This window comes from Dicentrarchus labrax, unplaced genomic scaffold (genome assembly GCF_905237075.1).
Source record: "Dicentrarchus labrax unplaced genomic scaffold, dlabrax2021, whole genome shotgun sequence".
Classification (NCBI taxonomy): Eukaryota; Metazoa; Chordata; class Actinopteri; family Moronidae; genus Dicentrarchus; species Dicentrarchus labrax.
The window spans coordinates 14,601,804-14,625,368 of NW_026136701.1; the positions used below are offsets into that span (position 1 = coordinate 14,601,804).

The 23,565-nt window shown below is 40.3% G+C and overlaps 1 protein-coding gene across 4 annotated transcripts; it reads left to right on the forward strand.

Annotated features, from left to right (window-relative positions):
- Positions 1–748: 748 nt before the first annotated feature.
- On the forward strand, positions 749–23,397 carry LOC127365187 (5'-AMP-activated protein kinase subunit gamma-2). 4 transcript variants are annotated; one of them, XR_007885152.1, is made up of 16 exons: positions 749–1,015; positions 2,560–2,625; positions 4,494–4,755; positions 13,391–13,617; positions 16,054–16,105; positions 17,111–17,217; positions 17,738–17,819; positions 18,750–18,808; positions 18,916–18,961; positions 19,076–19,130; positions 19,236–19,362; positions 19,592–19,757; positions 19,851–19,888; positions 20,119–20,265; positions 20,371–20,554; positions 21,918–23,397. XR_007885152.1 is itself a non-coding variant. In XM_051403033.1 (16 exons), the coding sequence occupies exons 1-16, from the start codon at positions 932–934 to the stop codon at positions 21,947–21,949; spliced, it is 1,644 nt and encodes a 547-aa protein (XP_051258993.1). In that variant the 5' UTR covers positions 751–931; the 3' UTR covers positions 21,950–23,397. The 4 variants fall into 4 exon arrangements, 3 of the variants coding, with proteins under 3 accessions (XP_051258993.1, XP_051259007.1, XP_051259015.1); XM_051403033.1 differs by having other exon boundaries at positions 751–1,015; positions 20,371–20,464; XM_051403047.1 differs by lacking the exons at positions 749–1,015; positions 2,560–2,625; positions 4,494–4,755 and adding an exon at positions 7,519–8,236 and having other exon boundaries at positions 20,371–20,464.
- Positions 23,398–23,565: the final 168 nt, after the last annotated feature.

The window sequence follows — 23,565 nt, forward strand, 5'->3', positions numbered from 1 at the left end:
TCAGTGAACTTTATCATCAAGAAGAACTAGAATAAATCAGTCAATATGGAATATATATATATCCCTAAAGTGACCATGCATTTACTGTGATCTTCTTAAATGTGTACTTTAAAGTCTGTTTTGCTTTGTAACCGGTGGTTTGACAAGCTATAAGGTTAATTATTAGGTTATTATTATTATTATTATTATTATTATTATTATTAGCCTATTTGTTTACAGCGGATCTACATCGCATTTAATTCGTCCATCAGACCAGTTGAAATCTGAGTCGTACTGACATCTGTTGGTGAAGCATCTGTATACATGTGACACTGCCTGGTGTTGTGTCGAAATTAGCTTCCCCTTCAAAAGCGTGTTCTCCTGGCTGTGTGCCCTCCGTTGTGCCAGTACAAGGAAATTATTGTGGGAGGGGAAGGGAAATAAATGTCAAGTAAACATGAGCCATTTTACAAAAATACTTCCTTATAGAGCAAATTAGCTTGTGATTATAACAGCTCTTATTTTGAAGAAACTACAGGCAGGTTATTAAACTCTGTGGTCCAGAAATATTATAATAATATATTATATATATTATTTTTACCAGAATTCCAAAAAACGATGAACTGACGCTGTTTTTATTTTCTCTCCGGCGTCCGACCGAGCCGAAAACACGACGGGGGGCAAACATTTGTCCGGGGGTACCGACTGTAACGGAACACCCGTAAACAGTCAGCGTCGTAACTCATTTGAAGACGCGTGCCCTGCCTCTTTTCACAGCCAAACCTGGTGTACTTCCTGGTGGATGAGGCAGCGCCTGTTGTCGTAGTAAGTAGACGGGGGCAGCCGAAGTGAAGGTGGAGGCTGCTCTCGATGGTCTGCAGTCGCGGTACAGCAGTTGGTTAGACTTGTTTTTGTTTTGCTCATTTTTTGAAAAAGAGGAGGATAAACAAGCATGGGAAGCACGGTGATGGAGTCAAGCAAGGAGAGCTCAAAGAAAATGCCAAAGAAGAGGAGAAGTCTGCGGATTAACATGCCAGTGAGTCGGTGAAGTATCAACTAATTTGGCTTCTTACTGTGACTCTTTTAAAAAAAATGGCCTTGTTGTTGAACTTTTCATAAAATTAGGACTTTTTTTAGCCATTTTTGTTGCGTGTGCCGCCTGCGCTCTCACACGCGACGTAGAAGAGCGTGCGTGATTGACAGTTGTCTCTGTATCGCGTCTTTTCAATAACCTGCCATTAAATATATGCATTTTATTTTTAAGTCCATGTTAAGTGCATCTAACGTTAGCTAGAAACAGTATAAAATATATATTTATATTCTGCCCTAATCGTTTTCATCAGTAGGTCCAGCAGTATCCTTTTAATGTGATGTCATTGTAACCAACTCCCCTGCTTAATATAGGGATGTAAACTAACGATTATCTCATTATCGATTAATCTACAGATTATTGTCTTTTAATCACTGTCAGAAAATAGTGAAAAATTACTATTTCCCAGAGACAAAGGTGAGGTCCTCAGATGTCTTGTTTTGTTCAAACTAACAGTCCAACACCAAAAATGTATAAACTAATATCAACTAATTTATTAATTAATTAATCGTCGCAGCTCTAAAGTCATACAGCCTGCGCAATTAAGCATTGTGAGAAAAAAACAAGGAATATTTCAGTGGAACCAACCTGCAAGTGATGATTCATATGGTCCCTACACAGAAGGCCTTTGTTTATATAACTTCATTTCAGGCTGTCCTGATTCACAGTTGTCTCTGTTCATCAATCTGAGCAATTAATGTCTGGGATTGTGTTTTTCTTTGCTTCCCAAGCCTGAGTACACCTGTGAACTTTAGACTAAAGCTTTATGGAACCTTCTGTGTTTGAAGGTCAAAACATGCCCTCGACACTGCGAGCACACATTGGTGACAACTCATTTGTTTTGTCTGGTAGCGTAGATAACAGCCATCTTACTGCAGCTCACAGGCATACATTTGTTGGACGGCATCCATCAAATCCACCTAATGTATGCTTTCCTATCTTATTCGTAAATGAATTGGATGCAATCTGTGTTTCCTGTTTGAGAGTTTGTAAAACAATCAACCATTTCTATGTTTTGTTTTTGTTTTTCTGTTTGTATTTTTAATTAACACACAAACTTCTCCACCCTCAACCAGGTGGGAACACTAACACAGTTGCAACAGGCTTGCATGGTCACCTAATTATGTCAGTTTAATTCAACTGGCTTTCTGCTGCAGCATGCATACCATCATTTGTCTGCAGTGGAATGTAAAACCCAACCCTTGATATCGAGAAGGAGCGTGTAATGTGGTGCATTTGCTCGCAAAGAGTTCCGTGGTGGCGAAACATGTTTTTCTTCTTTCTGAGTGAAGGCATATAAAGGTGGTGTTAAACATTTTCCCTTTCTCTCAAAGCAAACTAGTGAATATTAACAACAATGTGCATTAACTGGCTAAAGCAGTGGCTAAGAAGGCATTCTTGTTACCTGTTATGACATGTTATTTAGTTTTTCAGCTGTATTTCCTGGAAGTTGACGTTATCCTTGACACTCAGATCTGTTTTATGTGCAGGACTTTGGTGCCTTTACTTCCCCGCAAGTGGAGACGAGCGGCTCTACCAAAAGTGGCGCTCAGACGGTACAGAAATTATTTTCATTTAACGATTTTTGGGTTGTGTTTTTTCATTTAGTTGCCAATTGTTTGTTTTCTCAAGCTTGTTTTTTCCAACACATTATTTATCTTGTCTCTTTGGCTCTTGTTTGTTTGGCTTTGAACACATTTAGACATGGATTTGGGAGAGCAAAATATTACACAAGGCCATCTCTCCTGTTCTGCCAACCCTCACTGGCTTACAGTAACATTACGCCCACTGTGTCCAGGCATAGCAGGATCGTATTCAGGAAATTGATTTTTCTAAAAGAAAGAAGCTTCTTCCTACTGTCTGCTCTAATTGATTTGAATAGGAGTTATCATTGATCATCACCTCATGTGCACCAGAATACAGATTTCAGTGTTACGTAATTTGTGCAATGCTGATAAAAAAAAAAACCTGCCCTCTCTTGTGTTTTGAACGAGCTGATTTATATCCAGACTTAACCCTGATAGCTGTTCACTTGCCTTAACAAGCTCTTACACAATGACAGGGTGAGAGTTGTTGGCAAACAGAAAAGATGGGCGTGTGCTCTCACTCCATCAGGTTTGTCACAGGATTGGTTTAAACAGAAATGTGCGTATGGAGTCGGGCCAACCTTGAGCAAATACCATCCTGAAGCTTTGTTTAAGAGACCAGACAAAACATTCCTTCAATTTTGATTCAGTTTGTCACACAGTCAGTGATTGCGCAGTGTTATAATCAGTGCATTTTCTTTCCCATAGAGTAGCAGTGGTTATTTTTGCACCTCATATCATCATATAGTTCATTTGTTTTGTTGAGACTGGTTATTATGCAGGCTTTTATCTACCAGCAACATTACCAAAACACTCCTGTTACATTTTATTGTTTTCTGTAAATACAACCTCCGAGCTGGAGATCACTTGCGTATGGTAATGATTCACTGTATCAGAGCCCACAAATGGTTAAAAGATTTGTTGTTGGCACATCCAGAGCGGGCAGCAGTCAGTGGTGGGAGGAGGCTCTCTCTGTCTCCGGCTAGATTGGCTGCCATGTCTCATGTTTTGTTTTGGTATCTGCACAGCAAATAGAGAAAGATAGAGAAGTCTGTTTACATGATATTGACCTTGCAAGGACCAACTAATAAAAACAGGAAGTCATAATGAATAATATTTTCACTTTTGTTTAACCAAGAGAAGCGCCGATTGTCTCATGGTGAACCTGATGCTGCTGTTATGGTGCTGGTGAGGCCATAAGCACGATGCCCAGTGAAGGCACTGCGCAGCATAATAATATGCCTTTGTTAGAAGGAAATGCAGACAGACTGGATTTGCGCAATGTTTTATAAAATAATTTCCGTTGCTAAACATTGTGAATACAGCTTGAGTTGCAAAGTTGTGAATCTAGTTTCCTGTTCCTAATTTAGTCACATACAACTGACTCTCATTATATTATATTGTTGGTGTTTCAGTAACTTATTTTATTACCTGTCCTTGTTTAACAGCTAGCCAGCCATGAAATTTTTTTTTCCTTATTGCACTTGGCACATGATACATTCCCATACTGCTTTTTATGAGATACCATTAGGTGATACAATGTGGGTAGCTAAACAAAACACTGTTTCATGTGTGCAAAAAGAAGAAGTAACCAAAATAGCAAACTCTCACAAAATGCACACTCAGTAACTGTGATTGCACAAGATATCTCTTCCCTCCATTTGCTCATTCAGTATGGTCCTTCTTTGGTTTGCTTCTCTTGTTATGTGCAGTTTTTTTTCACAGCATAGCTCTGCAGCCTCTCTCTGTCTCGCATAACACTGTGGGTACACACTAAACATAAACCACAAAAGTACAAAATTGCAGGAAAATAAAACTGCCTCCTTATTGTCTCTCAGGGAGAGCGCCGCATCCGTTCAGCCAGCCCCACCAAAGGAGTGTCTGCGAGGAGCCCGGCCAGCGCCCTTCTGCCACCATGTCCTCAGTCTGCTCCAGTGCAAGCAAAGACCAGCTCAGGTTCACCCAAAACTATCTTCCCCTATCCCTCCCATCAGGACTCCCCACCCAAGTCCCCCCGGCGTCTAAGCTTCAGTGGTATCTTCCGCTCCTCACCCAGCTCCACACCTGCAAGCATCAAAATCTTCTCCAGGACCAGGAGAGGTGAGTTGAAAATCTAACATGGCACCGAGTGACTCATGATGCACTTGTTGTTGGTGGAAACTGAGAGAGTGACTGTTACTGACGTCAGCTGGAGGATTGACTGCAACTCTATTTTTACATTTTATATAAATGCAACTAAGGAGCACTGTGAAATATAGTTTTTCATGTGGTGATAATACAGATCAGTGTTGCAGTAATTTGGTGCAAGAGCAGATCTAGGTGCAAACCCATTTTAGAGGAAGTAAGACACAATAGATGAAACTATGTAATCTCAAAGATTATTTGGTTTTCCTGCTCTACATACAAGGTGAAACCACATGCAGGAACCTGTGTCTATCTGATTTGAGTTCACCAGTTCAGCTATTTAGCAAGCCTATGACAGAACTGACATAAAAACATGTAATGCAACATTTTTACACATGGGGGGAGGAGGAGGAGGAGGAAGTAGAAACCTACATTTCCTCTTGGTAAAGAAAGAAATAATCCGCTGCTTTGTTTTATGATGCACTACAGGCCAAAGTGGTCACGAGTCTTGTCAGAATGCAGATGGATGTTCCTTTTATTATCAGTCACCCTATTATTGGTGTCAACAAGTTTCTCTAGGAAAAGGAAATGGCTGGCTTTGTCTATTGTCCGAATCAAAAAGGAATGTTTTTAGCTACGAATTCCTAACACTTAACAGTGTATTTAAGTTCCAGTTTATCAGATTAAGTTTTAGGTTTGGTATCCTACAGGTAGCAAGAGTCTAGTAGTACATTCTCCATATCCTAATTGAAACTCAGTAATGATATAATGGTAACACTGGTATTCGCAAAGCATTGGAAATGAGACAGGGTAGGCAGAACAAGGCCTTGTTTTATGAAGAACAGACCTGGGCAGATTTTCAGCTCTCATGTCTCCATGTATTTGGGCGGCCGATTATTACATAACAAAAAACAGCATTTTTTTACACGGAAACAGCCCTGCTGGAAGCAGCATCAAACGGCACAAAGATGAGTCATATGTTTTTGGCTCGTACACACACCCATTCTTCTGTTTCCTCGCTGAGGGTCAGTTTGGCAGTGGCTGGTGGAATAGTTCTGTTAGGGCCAGACCTCAAGAGTCAGCATGCTCTGTTTCCTCTGAAGATTGTTACTGATGGTAACCAAACTAAAAGGCACCAAAACACACCAACTGCTACAGCCTTTTCATGCCAGCTGCTCAGGATTTCTAGAGTCTGATGTGGTTTGAGACATTACATCCTCTCAGTTTCTTTTCTGGGTTCCTTTTCTGAGTAGTGATGTGACTTTTAAATAATCGGGTGCCAATGATAATAGCAACAAAGTATCGCTTATAAATTAATATCATACAGTGCAACTGAGTGGGCACACCATCTTCTCTATTTTTATTAGTGGTGGATGTTTTTGTTGGCACCCTACTTTCGCCACAAGGGTGTGCTGAAGGCATTGTCTTGTCTTGATTTGGTTCTCAAAGTAGTTTGGAATAAGCTGTCAATTTTTAATTGATTAAACAATTATTATTATCAGTATTTTTCTTTTTTTTTTTTTTTTTTACTATTTCAGTTAACAGGTATTTTTCAGATTTTGTATAATTTGCATTTTTGTCTTAGATATATCTATCAGGTGTTTTCTCAGGTGCATTTATATCCATATTTGCTACAAACATGATGAAAATGTCTCCCTTATTCCCATCTGGTCTAAATATGTGTCTTCCCATCGCCTGGACATTGTCAGTCCCTCATTGCTGAAGGCAACTGTAGCGCTTTCATACCCTTATCTGGAAGTGACCAGACTCTCAGGAGCTCCTCATACAACCATGCAGATCCCCCCCCCCTCCTCTCTCTCTCACTCTCTCTGTTGCTACTGTGTGCTGTATGTTGTCAGTAAATAAAGGAACCGGGCAGTTTTGACTTTCCAAATTCATAAAACACAGGCCTTACAAGGGCAGACTGATTTTATCTTGAGTGGAAGCTAAGCTCGGGAATAGCTTAAGAAAATGCACCTCAGATACGTAGGTGTGTGAATAAACAGTATTTAAAATCCTCATGGACTTGGAAGTGAGTTCATTCAGTTAGGATAATGAAAATTTTATCACAGTGACCATCACAGGATATTTGAGGGGACTGATTTCATCATTGATATTTCAACCCCTCACTCACATTGGCCATTGACCCACTGAGCGGAGTGGAACACTTGCATAACATGTTAATTGAGATCTGTGCTGGACATGCTGTAGCTAATGTGAGCAGCAAATACTGAGTGGGCCATCTGTTAAGGGTAGGGGAGACTGGTGGTATTGAATGGAGGCTTTCTGATCAGCTGACAGAACATGGGATGTCCCCCTGCTGTCATCTGGCCTCAGCAGTCTTAAAGGTCAGTCCCCCAAAAGTTACAGACAACTGACTGTACAAATGACAGAGCTGCAGAACTCCCAGCTCAAAACCACAACCTTTATGTCTTTATTTGTAATCCCCTTTAATGTTGAACCGCAAATTCAGAGGAATTAAAAATGAAGTTTTTATCTGAGGGTATGCTGAGATTGTGTGACCCTGAATGATTGTTACATTGTGTGAAGACAGAGTGAGACAGATGTGCCTGTGCTGACTTTACTCTGTGGGAAGAGGGAGGGCAGTGGAAGGGGGAGGCGGAGAGCCTCTGCAGCCTGAGCCAATCGCCAGTGTATCCCTCATAGACTGGCCTCCTTTTACAGGCTGCTGACATGCGTGCTATATTAAAGAGACGCCACCCACAGCTGCACCTGACAATTTACAGCACTGACACCGGTGTAGAGGGAGAAAAAGGCGCTCCGGTCCCAGTTGTTATTTGCATCACTCGCGAGAGGAAATTTTTTCAGCTGAAGTTGCTTGGAATTTACTGCTTTCATACTTCATGTCTTTTCTATCAAATGTATGAGTTGACACAGATAGCGGGCATTGCTTCCTGCTGACTCTGTGCTCCGTGGCCCTGGAGGTTGTTGGGTTTTCTTTTTTTTCTTTTTGCCTGCATATGCAAGCTTAACCCTGCTACGGTTTTAATTTTCTGTTTGTAGCTAGTTGTACTGTTGGATTTCAACTTTGTGGAATAGCAAAACATTGTTTTTCTTCTGCAAAAGAAGCCAGATATATGTTGTTGATCCATCAACTGAAGATGCCCAGGGTCTTCCTTTTAATAAAAAAGACCATCTCTCTTCTTAAGACAGACTGAAAGGCTTAAAAGACAAAAACTATTCTCTAGATCTGTCGCCTTTTCAACGCAATTTCTGTACAACTTTCTTCATTTAGTAAATGGAGTAACTCTCTTTTAAGAATTTTGAGACATCTCTGGGCCCCATCGTGATGCGGATGGTCATGGTCAAATTTAGTTTTGAACTCACAACCCACTGCGTTCCATGAAGAGGTTTGGGAGCCTGAGGAGGAGCAAGAAACGGAAGGAGCAAGATGGGCTAGGAGGGAGGCATCAGTCCGAGGCGTCATGTCTGTCTGGTAATGTGCCACGCTCTTCGTCCGCTCCATTACTCCTTTATCTTGAGATTTTCCTGCAGCGTCTTCCAGTAGTCCAGTGATCTATACTTTCATCTAGTGAAGCCAGTCACATGCCAGCACTCCTTTTCACGGACATTCTATTGTAAACTTGAATGAATAATTTGTTCTGAACTCCAGTTCCATCTAAAGATTGAACATTACAGGAGTTATTCTGCTCATAGCAAAAGTCTATGTGTCTGAGTGTCTATTTTTTCTAACATATATGATATATGTAGGTGCTAAATGCTGAATGTTCATTGTGGCCTTAGGTGCTCCATATAGTTTAGGTGCTGGTTACATTGCTGGTTTCTGGTTTCACAAATGCATGCAGTGCATCTGTGCAAAGTTTGTAGTCATCCTGTCATTATGTTTTAGTAATTTATGGTGACTGTGTCTGACTGTGTCAGTTCAATGTCATTATTTCTGTCCCATATCCTAAGGGAGTCACTTCAGAATAGCTGCTCCATTTTGAAAACTTAATCAAATTGACAGGAAGCATTTCAGCTGTAGTAGAGACAGTCAGAACATGCTAAGCTAAATTTGTAGGCCTTTATCCTATATAAGCATCTCCATACATGTTTTCATGCCAGGAAGCAGGCCATGAATAGTGACATAACAGATGGATGCCAAACAAAAAGCCCAGACCACTGTGCAGCTTTAATGCAGTTATTGTATTGTTAAGTGTGAGCTCATAAGGCCTTATGAGTGAAGCACTGGGACACACTGCGGGGCGTTCAAGTGGCACTTTATCACAGACTGTACAGCTCCTGATTTAGAGCCAGTCTGACCTCGGTGGAGTAGATGAGAGGAGCAGAGCCCTGTCATCATGATGTACGTCCATATGTGGCTGTATAAGACGCAGAGTTCATCGTAAAGGTGGTATACGACGTGGTGACACCTCAGTCTAAAACATACGTCTTTTGATCCAGAGCCTCTCTACACTGTGGAAGTGCAACTATGCCGCTTACATTGTTCACTGCACTGCTTTAAGAAGCCAATATCTACGTGAGATATTTCAGTAGTTGCCAGTTGGAGAACGTCTGTGTGCTTCTCGGCAAAACATCGTACGTCAGCTTGAATTGTGACTGCAGTTTGCACACCTATGTGAATTAGTGAATCTTCCATTACCGAAGTGCTGAACAGTCACGTCCTTTGTTACAGAGAGCTTGCATTATAGCAGACCTAGCAGATTGGTTTGAAACCCTTTTTGCTAATTGGGGTCACTGACTGTCATATCACCATATCACCTATTGTTTCACAATCCACTCACCAGTTCTAGCCAATACAAACATAGTCATTCACAGCTGTGATTCAATGCATTACTCGGCTGGCCAGAGACGGCTGCAGCAGCACATCCCTTGAGCCTGTCGCAGCCTCACTACTGCTCTGGCATTGACCAATGAGGCTCATGTTGCTTACCGTAGCCCCACTTGATTGAAAGCACCCTGTCGACTCCTCAGGGGGAACCCACACTGAGGATCTGCTTTTATGGCTTTTACGTTAACACAGCTTGCAGTAAATAATAATAGAACAGCCAAGTGTGATTATCCTGTGCTAATCTCCTACGCTCTGAGTAGCCTCTGAACCTCTGAATCATTACCCGCATAGATTCACTTGAAAAATTACTGAAATTATAAGTTGATTAAGAAAATAATTTATTTTTTATTCAATGAAGTAATAGTTTCAGCTCAAAATGTGAATTAGGGCTATAATTAACAATTATTTTCATTTATCTGTATTATTTTCTTGATTAACCGATTCATATTTTGGTCTTTTAGTATGAAAAGTTCTCATCTCCTAACGCAATTTAGTCTCCTAAATCTCACATGGACATCTTAATGTTGCTTGTTTAGTCTGACCAGTAGTTCAAAGTCCCCAAAATACTAAGTTTACTATCACATAGGACAAAAAAGCAGTAAATTCACAATTTAGGAGCTGGGAACGGGGAATGTTTGGCATTTTTTACTTAGATAATAAAGGGATCTACTCTCAAAATAGTTGTAGATACGTTTTCTGTGAGATGAATCAGCCTAATGAGATGTTAACCTCACAAATCAATGCTGCTTATGTCTCTGTTTTGTATAGATATTATATAGACTAGTGAGTAAGGTTTCTTTGTGTGTGTGTAAAGTGAGATGAACTACTTAGATCCATTTCCTGTTTCCTGGGTGGCGTCTAGCTGCCCCCTATTAACCAGGCTGCGGAGAGGTCTCCCAGCCCTGCTGTTATCTCCTCCTGTGGAATGTGCCACAACAGCGTGGCTAAAATAAGAAGGCTACACAGCGGAAGCAGGGTATGCCAAAGAGGGCTGGTGCATGCCAACTAAATGTCAAGAGATAGTGTGCAGTGCACTCAGACAGACCAAGGAAAAACGGGGCTTCATTTATGAGAAATGTCTCCTAACTAGATCTTTTAATTTTCTGTTTGAAGATTATATTTTGATTGCAGAAAAAGCCTATCGCAGGAAATTAGTTAAAATCATTGTTTCATATCGATCACAATACTTCTACACTGGTTCATTTAAGAGTATGCACAACTTGTTAACCTTTTTTATGATGATCCTACATACTTACATTACGGAATAATGATCTCAGTTTGTTTCATGTGACTGAGTCAAGTGGGATGATTTACTGATACGTATTCTTGTATTTTCATGCCAGTGGTTGAGTCCTCATGTGACATTTACATACTCTTGGCTTTACTGTCACACCCGTGTATGATATGTGGACACAATAAAAGTCAACTGTAACGCTAATGGTGGAGCCCTTGTGATGTGAACCATTTGGTCCACATCACCCATGTTGCTCTTTGTCTGGCCTCAGAAATATGTCAGCAGGGTGGAGCCAGGGCAGCGTGAGTGTCGCATGTCACCCTGCGTAAGATTGTGATGCTTGATGTAGAAGAGCATGTGAGGTCTGTCATGTGACTGACACCTACAACCGGACACTGCTGCAGGAGGAGCTGCGTCACAGACAGCTGACTGTCGCCCTGGAGTTAAGTTTAATGCAGCTGCTTATGTTGTAATCGGCCTAGTTATTGTGGAGGGGCGCCAGGGACAGGAAAAGACATCCTGCATGATTCATTGTGTGTGTCTTTTCCCAATATTGATTCATTATTGATTGCTTTTAGATCATTCATTTAGATGAGTTGAGCTTTGGAGTGCTATTAATTAATTTTTCATTAACACAGAGTGATGCAGATGTCAACAGCTGTCAGTTCACTGCATTGTTATTAAGGAATATGCCAGTGAAATGATTAAAGCCTAAAGTTAGTGGTTAAAGATCTATCTTAATAAATGCATTTTAAAAAACAAATGACAGATGATAAAAGATTACTGACATTTACATTAAAATGTGCAATAAAACTAAGTGTAAAAACAGAACCATCAGTAAATAAGCAACCTCATGGTTCTAATTAGGGCTGCACAATATGGTAAAAAAAAAAAACATATTAAGATTATTTTGACAGACTGGCAAAAGAACAAGATTTGCACTTGGCAACATGCGATTTTGATAATATTTTGATTAATTGTGCAGCCCTAGTTCTATTCAGTTATTCTTTTTAACAACAATGAGGGTTTTTAGCCTTCACAGTTGCTTTATCATGCACATTTTAATGTAAAGACATGTCGCCAAATTGTCACAATAAAATTTTAATGAGGTCTCAACAAGTGATAGATATTATTTGGTCAGTCGATTAATCGGGCCGATTATCTGGCTTATTGAGATAATCGACATCGGCCGATGTCTGCATACACATCTGCAGACCGCCTTTCAGTGTGGCTGCTGTGGGACGATGTTGGCGCTCCTGTTTGTGAGTTTTGGGGAGGCGGTTAAAAAGCTGGTTGGAAGCCCTGTACTATAACTTTAATTCATCCTGCTGTAAACATATGCCTGAATTCCCTATATAATAGAATAGAATTATACATCACTTTTCTTTGTTTCAATATCGGCATTATAAATCGACCATTGTCTGCCCTGCTCTCTAAATATCGGCATCCGCCACTGAAAAAACCATAGAGATGATCCCACACAGGATTCAAGCCACCTCTTCCTGGCCTAAGAGTGTCTCTAATTTAAAGTCTGGATGAAAACCAACTTTAAAACAAAACGAGTATACAATTATAAGACACACCAGTGAAGGGATCAACATAAATTAAAAGCACCCCCCACATGTGTTTTCACTTCTAGCTAATTACAGTGGAAGTTGGGTGGAGCTATGCTGTAATTACTGTAAATCCCCACACTGTCCGCAGACATGGACCAATCAGGCAAATTAAGTGAAAACACCTGAGCTGAGCTTGTGAATCATATAAAATTTAGTAGATTTAGATTTATTTAAAGACACAATGAAATAGAATTATTCATTTAATGGCACATTTAAGGAAGATTTCATAATTGTGTAGGTTTTTTACAGTAAATGCATATTTTAATCTTAATGAATTTCAAGATTTTTTTAAATGTATCACTGAAAAAAAAAAATAATATTACGATTGCTCAATCCACCTTGCATACCATGTGACCACATAATCTGCTAGGGGTCTCCTTCCCCTTGTGAACTTTTCATTTACAATGGGTGTATGAAATAACAAACTCGTTACAAAAGAGTAGCCCCACAGTAAATACAAAATAAATCTTGTTTATTTTTCAGTGAGTCAGTGTTTATTTAATTTGAGTGTTTATTTATTTGAGGCAGTAACAGTCTGGACTCTACACCTTTAAGTTACTTTGCCTTTTTATGTTTGTTGAATATTTCTATTAAAGCTAACACATCCCCCAATTGTTAGTTGTGTAGCTGTCTTTGTATTGTGGTTTACCAAGTGCATCCATGCCTGTCAGTGACTGGGCTGAGGCTTTATCTCTATGTATCTGTTTTATTCTCAGTACTCAGGACTCTCTCATGGATTAGATATGCATTCCTTCTCTATTATAGCATGTGATGGTATCTGCAGCAGTCACGATTGTAGCACCTCAGCCTTGCCAGCTACAGTAAGCCTATCAACAATGTCAATCCGCACTGCGTTTCAGTGTCACTCAGAACGCAGTATGGATTTACGTCGAGAGAAACAAGAGATGAGTTGTGGTATCTATTGTGGACCTTTTTATCTCACTGCAGTCTCAGGACTCTCTACACCACCCACCACCCCAACCCAGTCATCCAGCCAACCCGTGTTCACCCAGGAGGCCCAGCCGAACAGGCCCAGCCCCGAACGCCTGGAGCCGAGCTCCAGATCCCGCTCACTCTCCACACCTCCAGACACAGGACAGCGCCTCAGCCTTCCCTCTGCTAAACCCCCAATCCCTTCCTCAAGCCCCGTGCCATCTTACTCTACCTCACAACAAGTAAGTCACACTGGCAAATCATTTTAAGGAGCCGAGTTAAATGAGATCTACTTTAAACATTCATTCATTATTTGTTTGCCTTGGGACAGTTTTAGATTCTGCTTGTGAACTCTAAACAATAAATGAATGTGGCTATAACTGTGTTAAATAGATTCAGTTGTGTCTTCTTTCACCATTCAACTTAGTTATGTTAGAACATAAACATAACTTTGGTGTATTGACTTGGCATCTAATGGCTCCACAAAGTCAGTGCACCCTTTCTCGTTAATGGAGAAGAGAAATTTCACATCACAAGTACAAAACTAGTTTAAAGCTCACCTCTACAATTTCTAGCTTTAGGAGAGAGTGGTGTGAGTTCACAAGTAATGACTGAATTGTCCTGGGCCTCAGGAATAACATATATATGTGAATTCCTAAAATAGGTGAAACATTTATTGCTGTTATTCAAAAATAAGACTGTGAATGTGGCTAAATATGCATGTAAAATGTTGTATCTTTGCACTAAATTAATATCGGTAATATGAATTAATGTTTTCTGAAAGTACTGATAAATACTGGGTCACAGGACGTTGGAACTAATAACTATTTTTTTCCTTTCTGGCTACAAAACAGTGGCTTTCTGTCCATGAGTCATGTGCTACTTTACTCAGCGTCATAAGGATTTACTTGGGCAGTGGTGAACAGAAAGCAAGGATGATACAAATCTCTTAAATTCAAGCTGTGATACTGGAGCACACTGTGTGTCAACAGGGCTGTGTATGCACTATTTGCTCTGAGCAGCAGTGGCAGAGGGTGTAAATATTGTCTCGGCATTGAAGCGATATCTCAAACAGCATTAGATGACGGTCTAAGCGGGTCGACTGTTAACTGCAAAACAGCTGAGAAGTAGCTCAGGGTTTTTGTCACAAGGGTTTTGGTTGTGGGTTTTATTTAGGATTTACCACAGTCTGTGTCGGCGTGTGATACCAGATTTCCCACAGTTGGTGAGGAATTACTTCTGTGTCCATTTAATGAATACTTATCTGAAGGTCTGTCTCGACCTGTCTGCTGTGAGTGATCGTGGATTCTAGCCAGAGAGGGTAAATCAATATTTCATCACCAACATTGTATACTATTGATATTAACACCCAAGGACTCATGACTGTGGTTGAAGAGCAATGAGTCAGTGCCTATCGGCTTCTCTCTGCTCCCCCTTCCTCCCTCCGTCATACATAAAGGAGGCTCACAAAATAATCTTCTGTTGCTGTAGTTAAAGTTTTGCCAAATCCAATTTCAAAAGCAATTAATTTAATGGATTTGTGGATGTCAGCTTCCCTGGAGTTTGCTGTAATGCCAATGCAGGCTGCGTGCCCGCTGTGATGCAGCAGGGCAAGATTTATGAAAGTGCAGGAGTAGTTTTTTGGCGAGAGAAGCGCTGTGTCACCATTGCAGGGCGACACTGGGGACTGTTTAACATCCCAGAGCAAGGTATGCAGGCTTTCTCATACTGCTGCAGTGCCTTGCTGTGGATGTACTTGCAAATTAGGGACCGAGGGAAATCGTGTATCTACAAGCAGCCTTATGAGTATGCAAATCTCTCAGCATGACACAGCAGATTTAATGCTGGGAACTGGCCTACAGTACATTGTGTGCTGATGCAAATGAAGCTGTTTGCATCTCATTTTTTTCAAGTTGCCGCACCACAAAGACCCTCCAAAGATTTGTTTTTATATCTCAGCCCTGTTGCTCGTGTTGTCAGAAGAAATTAACTCTGAGGATGTGACAAAGGCATCCCCAGCTTCTTGCTGCTAAGCAACGTAAGGGATTTCCTAATATGGTGAAGCAGCCAGGTTGCTCTGCATGGAGGGGTGTGTCCACAGCGCGTGTAGCTTCCTGCTTTTTTTCCTCCACGCTGCATTGTAAGAGAGAGTTTTCCAGCGTGGTGAGTGTTGTTTGGCGGATTATAACTACAACAATGAATTCGGCTGATTTTATTGTGGTGGGATTAATTCTCGCACGGCCGCGTAGTGGCTGTTGTTGGGGAGCTTGTCGGTATTGGTTCCCCCCTGCTGCAGCAAATGGATCAGGACTGTTCCATTCCCGAGTTTCAAGTGGGGGTGTGTGTGTAGTCTAATAATAATGTGCCACTAAAGTTGTAGATCCAAGGCACAAGGTTTTTGTCACGTTAACTGTGTATATTTAGCGGACCTGGATGCGCATTATGTAATCAGTAAAACCCCGGTGGCGCACGGCGTTTTTTGTTTTTTTTCATGCGTGTGTGGATGTTTTGGTGTTCTTGCGCACTGCTCTCAGTGTGATCAGTCTGGTGTGAAAAAGTCGCTTCACCCTGCTGTTCACTCACTATTTACAGCAAAGTTTTTGTCGTGCGCTGCCGTGTGTTGTGGTGAAGATTTGCTGCGCATCTTCACCGCAAACTTCTGCTTTCCCCCCTCGCAGGTCTACGGTTTATTCGAAGGCATGCTGGAGAAACTTGAACTAGATGACGATGGTAAGTGTCTGCTACCTTCAACGCAATAATGAAATGTGACCTCATAACATCAGGATATCACAGGTATTCCAGTTGTTTGTAGCCAAAGGGAAAGCCAGACCATGCTTTCTAATATCAGAGTTAAATGTGTTTTTAAAGACTGTATTCGCAGTGCGCCGTATGCAGCGTTTGCTCAGTCCCTTCCAGGAACATCCAGTGATTCATCCGCTTTGAATTGTGTCAGAAATGTGAGGGATTTCCTTTACAGACGGCTGACATTACCGGGTAGTAATCATAATAGATCCGTGTATCTAAAAGTCTCAGTCGAATATGTTCTCAATGAGAATTTTAAGCAGCGGTCTTGATTAACGATGAGAGATACCCGTGCACTGCTGGAGATTACTTGCATTTAAAAGAGATATTCAACAGGCCTCCTGTGTACATTTTATCATGGTAATTAAAGCTTTTGGGGGTATTGTCTTGCAGCATGTGAGTACAACTGCATCTAAAGAGGGGGGGAAAGTATTATTTATCTTTAATCTGTTAAATATATCAGAATAAAGTCTCATCACAAGTACCCCAGAGATATATCCACAGCTTAGTTGTCTGACTAACAATCCGTTTTTCAATTTACAAGGATAGAATACAGGGAACGTCAACACATTTTTAAGTTTGAGGAATTGGGAACAAGCAAATGTTTTTATTTTTACTTCCTAGTAAATAATTATTCATTTCTATTTGTCGGTAAACTGAAAGTGTTTCACTACCACATATGAGCGGAAAAATGCTGTATTCCTAGAAGTTCCTACAGCACTTTGCTGTCTGTGTTTTTCCACTGTTTCTGTGCTTGTTGTTGAGCTTAATTATCAGTAAGATGAAGCAGTAAAGTGGCTGTAAGTGGTCCAGAGCCGTAATGGTTATTTAGGCTTTGAGAGTGTGTTTTGTTTCTAGGCTCTCATTATATATTCCCTGTGAGATTTCTCCTTCCCCTAAAAGTATTTTCCTCCTTTTTTTTTCTTCTTACAGCTGCTGAACCTGAGAGTGATATTTACATGCGCTTTATGAAATCCCACAAATGCTACGACATCGTCCCCACAAGCTCCAAACTGGTTGTGTTCGACACGGCGCTCCAAGTTAGTACTGTGACAAAATAATGTTTCTTTGGCCTGCTGACGAACCTTTGTATGATATTGAGGTCGTTTGTCTTGAGTACCGAAGGAGACAAGTTAATGTTCAATAAAGTAAGCCTCAGGGCTGTTTCTATGAGACGGTTGGTGAAATCGTAATAAAGCTGTTAAACAGTAATCCTGCGGAGGTCTGAACGCTTTGATGTGTAGATCTTCGACCACTAAATCCACTGAAGCTCGGAGTTAAGTATCCTTATCTAAAAGAGAAGGAAATACTAAAAACAACACAGAGCCATTGAGAGTTCAAAATGTGCTTCACAAAATACGTCACAAGTATTCATTAAAATAACTCATCGGATGAGGGCTGCAAGATTATTTTCGAATTTTGATTACCAGAATTGTTGTTGATTAATTTTCATCAATCAATTAATAGATTAAGTGTTTTAGCTCCAGGAAAGATAATCACATATTGTTGTGAAGTACTGTGTGATCTTGCTGTATAATCTAATTAGACTGTTCTGAACAGGTGAAGAAAGCGTTCTTTGCCTTGGTAGCCAACGGTGTGCGAGCTGCTCCACTATGGGACACAGAGAAGCAAAGCTTTGTGGGTAAGAACCCCAAAACCTGTCTGCTCTTATCACATACTAAAATAACTGTTTATAATGTGTTGGGAGTAAGGTTTTCATTGGTAGTTTTTGGTTTAGAAAGAATTTTGAATATAAAGCTGCAGAGTATGCCTGTTTTCCTAGTTTACAGTTTTCTAGATTAGTTTCTCATATTTGTTGCTGTTCAGGTCAAAGGTGGGTGTATTTTACAAATCATAAATACCATTGGACCAAATAAAGAGATTTAATTTGCCTGTCTGTCAAACACCATCTCCAAAAAACAACAACGCTTAGCAATGAAATGTAAACTTTGCAACAGAAAATATGTTTAGATGCCTTTATTCTTCTCACCAGCTCTATAGATCTGACTTTAGTACCTTTTTAATGAGACTTCAGTGTGCAGTCTACATATTGTTAGTCCACAGTTTCTTTTAACTGAGATGGAAAATATTTTTGCTGTGCTGGTGCGCAATTGCTAAATGAACACAGAGGAAACTCTGTATTAATGCCTCTGGTCCAGGCTAGTGGAGCGTAATGCTATATTGAGCAGAAGTCATTAGAGCTGTCATAAACCATTAAGCACAGCAATGACTCCTCAGTATTGACCGGTGCTTAGACAGGATGGAGAAAATATTTCATAACAACAACAAAAAAAAATCTCTGCAGACTCTAAAAAATAAACCTTCTGTTAGAAAGACGTGAATTGGCTTTGTTGTGCTGATTTCTCTTCCTGTGTGGAGTTTATTGCAAGTCAGCCTGTGATTAATAATGAATTCCCAGTCAGCGTGAGGGTTGGTGGGGGCAGTGATGTGTTGTTGGGACCACGCCCTTATAGGCGCTGTCTCTGCTGCCTATTTGCATAATGCCTGCAGGCACAGCCCTTTTATTTTGTGTATAGATTCCCATGTGTTTTAATGTATGTTTTCATCGCAGGAATGCTGACAATCACAGATTTCATCATCATACTACACAGATACTATAAGTCACCGATGGTAGGTCCACTCGATAGATAATGTTTGCATGAGATGTGCTTCTTTCATTGAGGATCTCTGTGTTGTTTTTTTTCTTAAACCAACGTCTATTTCTTGTTGCGTTTCAGGTGCAAATTTATGAATTGGAGGAACATAAGCTTGAGACGTGGAGAGGTTAGCATCATGATCATACTGTTATGTATGTGTAGCATGAATAATGTAACATTATAGCACTGTTTTATAAGCAGAATTTAAAATATTTTCAAAATATTTCCTCTTGCTACACAGAGGTTTACCTTCAAGCTACATTCAAACCTCTGGTCAACATATCACCTGATGCAAGGTACATAGTCTGACTGTTAATAATAACTATTTCTGTTTCTACACATTTTTTGTGTGTATGTGATTGTTCTTCTTGTAACTGGCCTTTGTGTTTGTCCTGTTGCAGCTTGTTTGATGCAGTGTACACCCTCATCAAAAACAAAATTCACAGACTGCCTGTCATCGACCCCGTCACGGGGAATGCACTTTATATTCTCACACACAAGAGGATCCTCAAGTTCCTCCAGCTTTTTGTGAGTCCCACACAATCACAGTCAGTCTGCCTGAGAAGGAGTGTTTAGCTTGCATTGTATTTTAATCCACAGTATATGATGGATGATTATGACTAAGCTGGGCACTGACTTTAGCTTCTCTGCTGCCTCCTAGTGGTCAATGTGGAGATTAATTAAAATGTGACAATGAATTGGGTGGAAAATAATCGCACTGCCCCTGCTTCACTGTGTGTGTATTTATGTTCTCCAGATGTGTGAAATGCCAAAGCCAGCTTTCATGAAGCAGACTCTCGGGGAGCTGGGCATTGGTACGTACCATGAAATTGCTTTCATCCACCCGGACACGGCCATCATCAAAGCACTCAACATCTTTGTGGAGAGACGAGTGTCTGCCCTGCCTGTGGTGGATGAATCAGGTAAGATCACAAACTGCAGTGCTGACATTGTATCATGATGAAAATACTGAATTCACCTACTTACTTACTGGAGATCTTCATGTTCTCTTTCAGGCAAAGTTGTGGATATTTACTCCAAGTTTGACGTGATTGTAAGTAGAAATTTCTACAATTTCTGTTTTTGAAGAGACAAAATGTTCAAGGTTAAACTACTCTGTGATTTATTGTCTCACTTTGACAATGTGCTTTCGCGCGCGTGTGTGTGTGTGTGTGTGTGTGTGTGTGTGTGTGTGTGTGTGTGTGTGTGTGTGTGTGTGTGTGTGTGTGTGTGTGTGTGTGTGTGTGTGTGTGTGTGTGTGTGTGTGTGTGTGTGTGTGTGTAGAACTTGGCTGCTGAGAAGACGTACAACAACCTGGACATCACAGTGACACAGGCTCTGAAACATCGCTCTCAGTACTTCGAAGGAGTCATGAAATGCCACAAAATGGAAACAATGGGGACCATTGTAGACAGAATAGTCAAAGCTGAAGTGAGATTTTTAAAACACACACATACATACATTTAGTTACCCAGAAGTAACCACAGGACTGATGTGATGTTCATCTGTAATTGTGTCTATTGTGATTTCTGCCAGGTGCATCGGTTGGTGGTGGTGGATGAACGCTCCAGCATCGAGGGCATAGTCTCCCTGTCGGACATCCTCCAGGCTCTGGTTCTCAGCCCCGCAGGTATAGATGCTCAACATCGCTAGCCTCAACTCCCCTTCTGTCCTGGACCCTGAGCTCCTTCCCCCACCCTGCCCTCTAACCCTGTCCCGGGTAGGAAACGTACCTATTTTACTCCCAGCTGGTTGTCGCCTGTGGCTGGCTGTAAGATGGCATGGTGCCTGACCCCGCTGTGTGCAGCAGTGTTGTGGAGATTTTTGTGTCAAGACGAAAATCCAAGAGACTTCACTCCTGCCGGTTTAAAATTAAATCCAGTGCACTGAAATATATTTGATATATACCTCATTATACAGCAGCTTTGGGGGGTAACTGGTAAATTGTGTCTGTATTGATAAGTTAATATTGATAAATACAGTAGATATCATTTTAACATCCTCCAAAGTTGGTTAGGAGCCTGTTCACAGTTTGATGGATGTAAGGGGATTGATGCCGACACATTACAGGCAGCAGTGATTAGAAAGAGATCTCAACAACATAAACTGAGGTCAGAATGAGGTTAAATGTACTAAATCAAAACTATTCTTTCATGTATTTCTAACTTAAATATAATAAAGTGTGTAAACTACAGCAAAAAGCTGTACAGCATGAATAGGGTTGTAAGTTAAAGTAACGTGCATTATCCACTGTTACTATTTAAAACGAGTGGTTCACAAGTTAGACTTTGCTTTGCAAAACGTCGAACAAAGTTGGTTTTGAATCACAGTATTTTTAATGTAAACTAAAATCTAACCCGTCCCATGCAGAGGCTGTACGTATTATAGATTCTGCTCAGCTATGTTTGGCTTTTAGTAGATGTAGTTGCATTTTGCCAGTAGCAGTCTCTGCTTTGATGTGAATGTTCTGTATTGATACACTTGATAACAACTAACTGATGTCTGCATAATTGTAGTGATTTCAGTTTTGGTGGTTTGCTGTGTTCAATCAGTAATGCACTGTGAAGAAAACATGACACACTTTCAACCCAAGCTTAAATGAAATGTTTATATCATCATTTATATTTGTGCGTAACACAACCTGTTTTTTTTTAAATAACCAGTCTGCTGCAGCTTCTCACTGGGTCTAAACAAAGTCCAATGGGGCAGTGGTTCAGGGCTTCAAAAAGAATGAATGAATAAATCTTGTTTTTAAAAACAGGAAACTCAGTTTAGACAGACATGGCAGAAAGAATTATGCTTACTTCTACACACAGAAGAGTGAAAAATAAAGTCATTAAAACTGTCTAGAAGCATTGATTTGTGAAAATGTTTTGGTAGAATGTGAAAATACATTATATATACTGAAGATTTATCATGGTGATGTTTTCCTAGGGAGCTCCTGCTGCAGTTGTGCGTAGTTATTAATGATGAAAATGTATGAAAATCTTTCAACAAGATTTGGGTTAAATATCAGTAATCCTGTTTATGCAGTGCGTTTATTTACGCAGCGTGTCCTGACTGGTGCTCTTTCTTCTCCGCAGACGCCTGCAAGGAGGAGAACCTGACTGAGTGAGAGGGAGGAAGCATCAGCTGAAGTGGAGACATGGTGGGAGTAAATACGTTTCTGTCTAAGGTTGAGGTGGGGAGCGTGAGGCTGAGCAGAGCCGGTCTGAAGGTCCCAGAGACGCCTGCAACTGATGCACTATAGAGGCTTAGAAACCAAAGAGCTAGACAGCTGAATGAAGTGGAGTTCTGCACTGAGGATTGATTTTCTGAATTTCTTTCTTTTTGTTTGTTTGAACACTGATCAGAAACACACACACACACACACACACACACACACACACACACACACAGACGCATTATGGACACCAGCTGGGGTAAAAAAGGTGGGAAAGTTGAGACTAATGAATTAGGGCTTCAGTGTTTTGGGTTGTGTAGTAGATCATGCTGCCGTCATCAGTTGATTTTTTTTTTTTTTAGTCGCATTTTGCAGTGCCTCCAGGAAAACCTGCGTTCTCCTCAGTGTTTGTCATAGAAGGGTGAACATTCACAGATGCAATTTATTCTTTGGTAGCAAAACTACACTTCACCTACAATGTGGCCATTTTCTGACTGCTGTCATTAAAACTGTTTGCCAGTGCCAATATGGAGGAATTGATACCCAATCTTTATTTGTGCCTTTTGTCTGCCCCAACCAGTTAAAACTGACAGTATTTGTGTTCTTTGACTCTTTATTGTCAAACGAGTGCAATTATTTGGACTTTTTATTTTTAGATGTGAATGTGTAGTATTCAAGTAGTTGGCCAATTCTACCTTCTACTTCTAATCTGAAAAATATTTTCCTTTTTATTTGGTTGCATTTTTTGTGATTTTAGAAGTGCCAGAAGTGTCAAGAATTCCTGTTATATAGATTTAATTCCAAAAAAGTAATCCTAAATAAAATCTAAATCATCTTAGCACAAAATCATGCAGCAGTCAGAGGCGAATACAACTATACATTAATAAAGATTCTAATAGCCAAGAACTATGAGTGAGTACTTCTCACTCATTTTACATCAGTAATGATTTAAAGTCATTGCGACTTATAGATGCATTTTTGTAACCGTATTAGAAGACCGAAACATGTCTTTTTAGATGTTTAAAAACATTTTTTACATTTATTTTCAGTTTTGAGGCTTCAGAAAATCTGATACTCACAAACATGCAAATCAACTCTCAGCTGTAGCTCGACAGGACTCATCTCCATCTTTGACTGTAAATAGGATCGTTTTTCGGGGAAACGTGTCACATAAAGCTTTATTTTTATGAATGTGTCAACATGTTTAAAGAGACTGCAGTTTTAATGTTATTTTTGTAAATATATTGTGGCAATATGTCCAGTTCAAAGAGACTTTGTATCAGATCAACATGTACTGTAAATGTGCAAGCATGAGAAACTACACTTCAGCAGTATGAATGTTCTTTGTTTTACTTTTTCTATTTTTCTGGCTGCAGAAAAATAAATGGACACTGAATGTACTTTCAAGCTGTGTTTGTAAGTTCTATTTAACTGAGTATGCTGTGTTTTTAACTGGTTTTTAACTGGTCCAAGGATGTGTTTGCTATGGCTGAGTGGTTCCCGACCTTTTTTGTCTGACGTACCCCCACAGTCCTATCAAATATCCCTTTATCGTACCGCTTGGATAC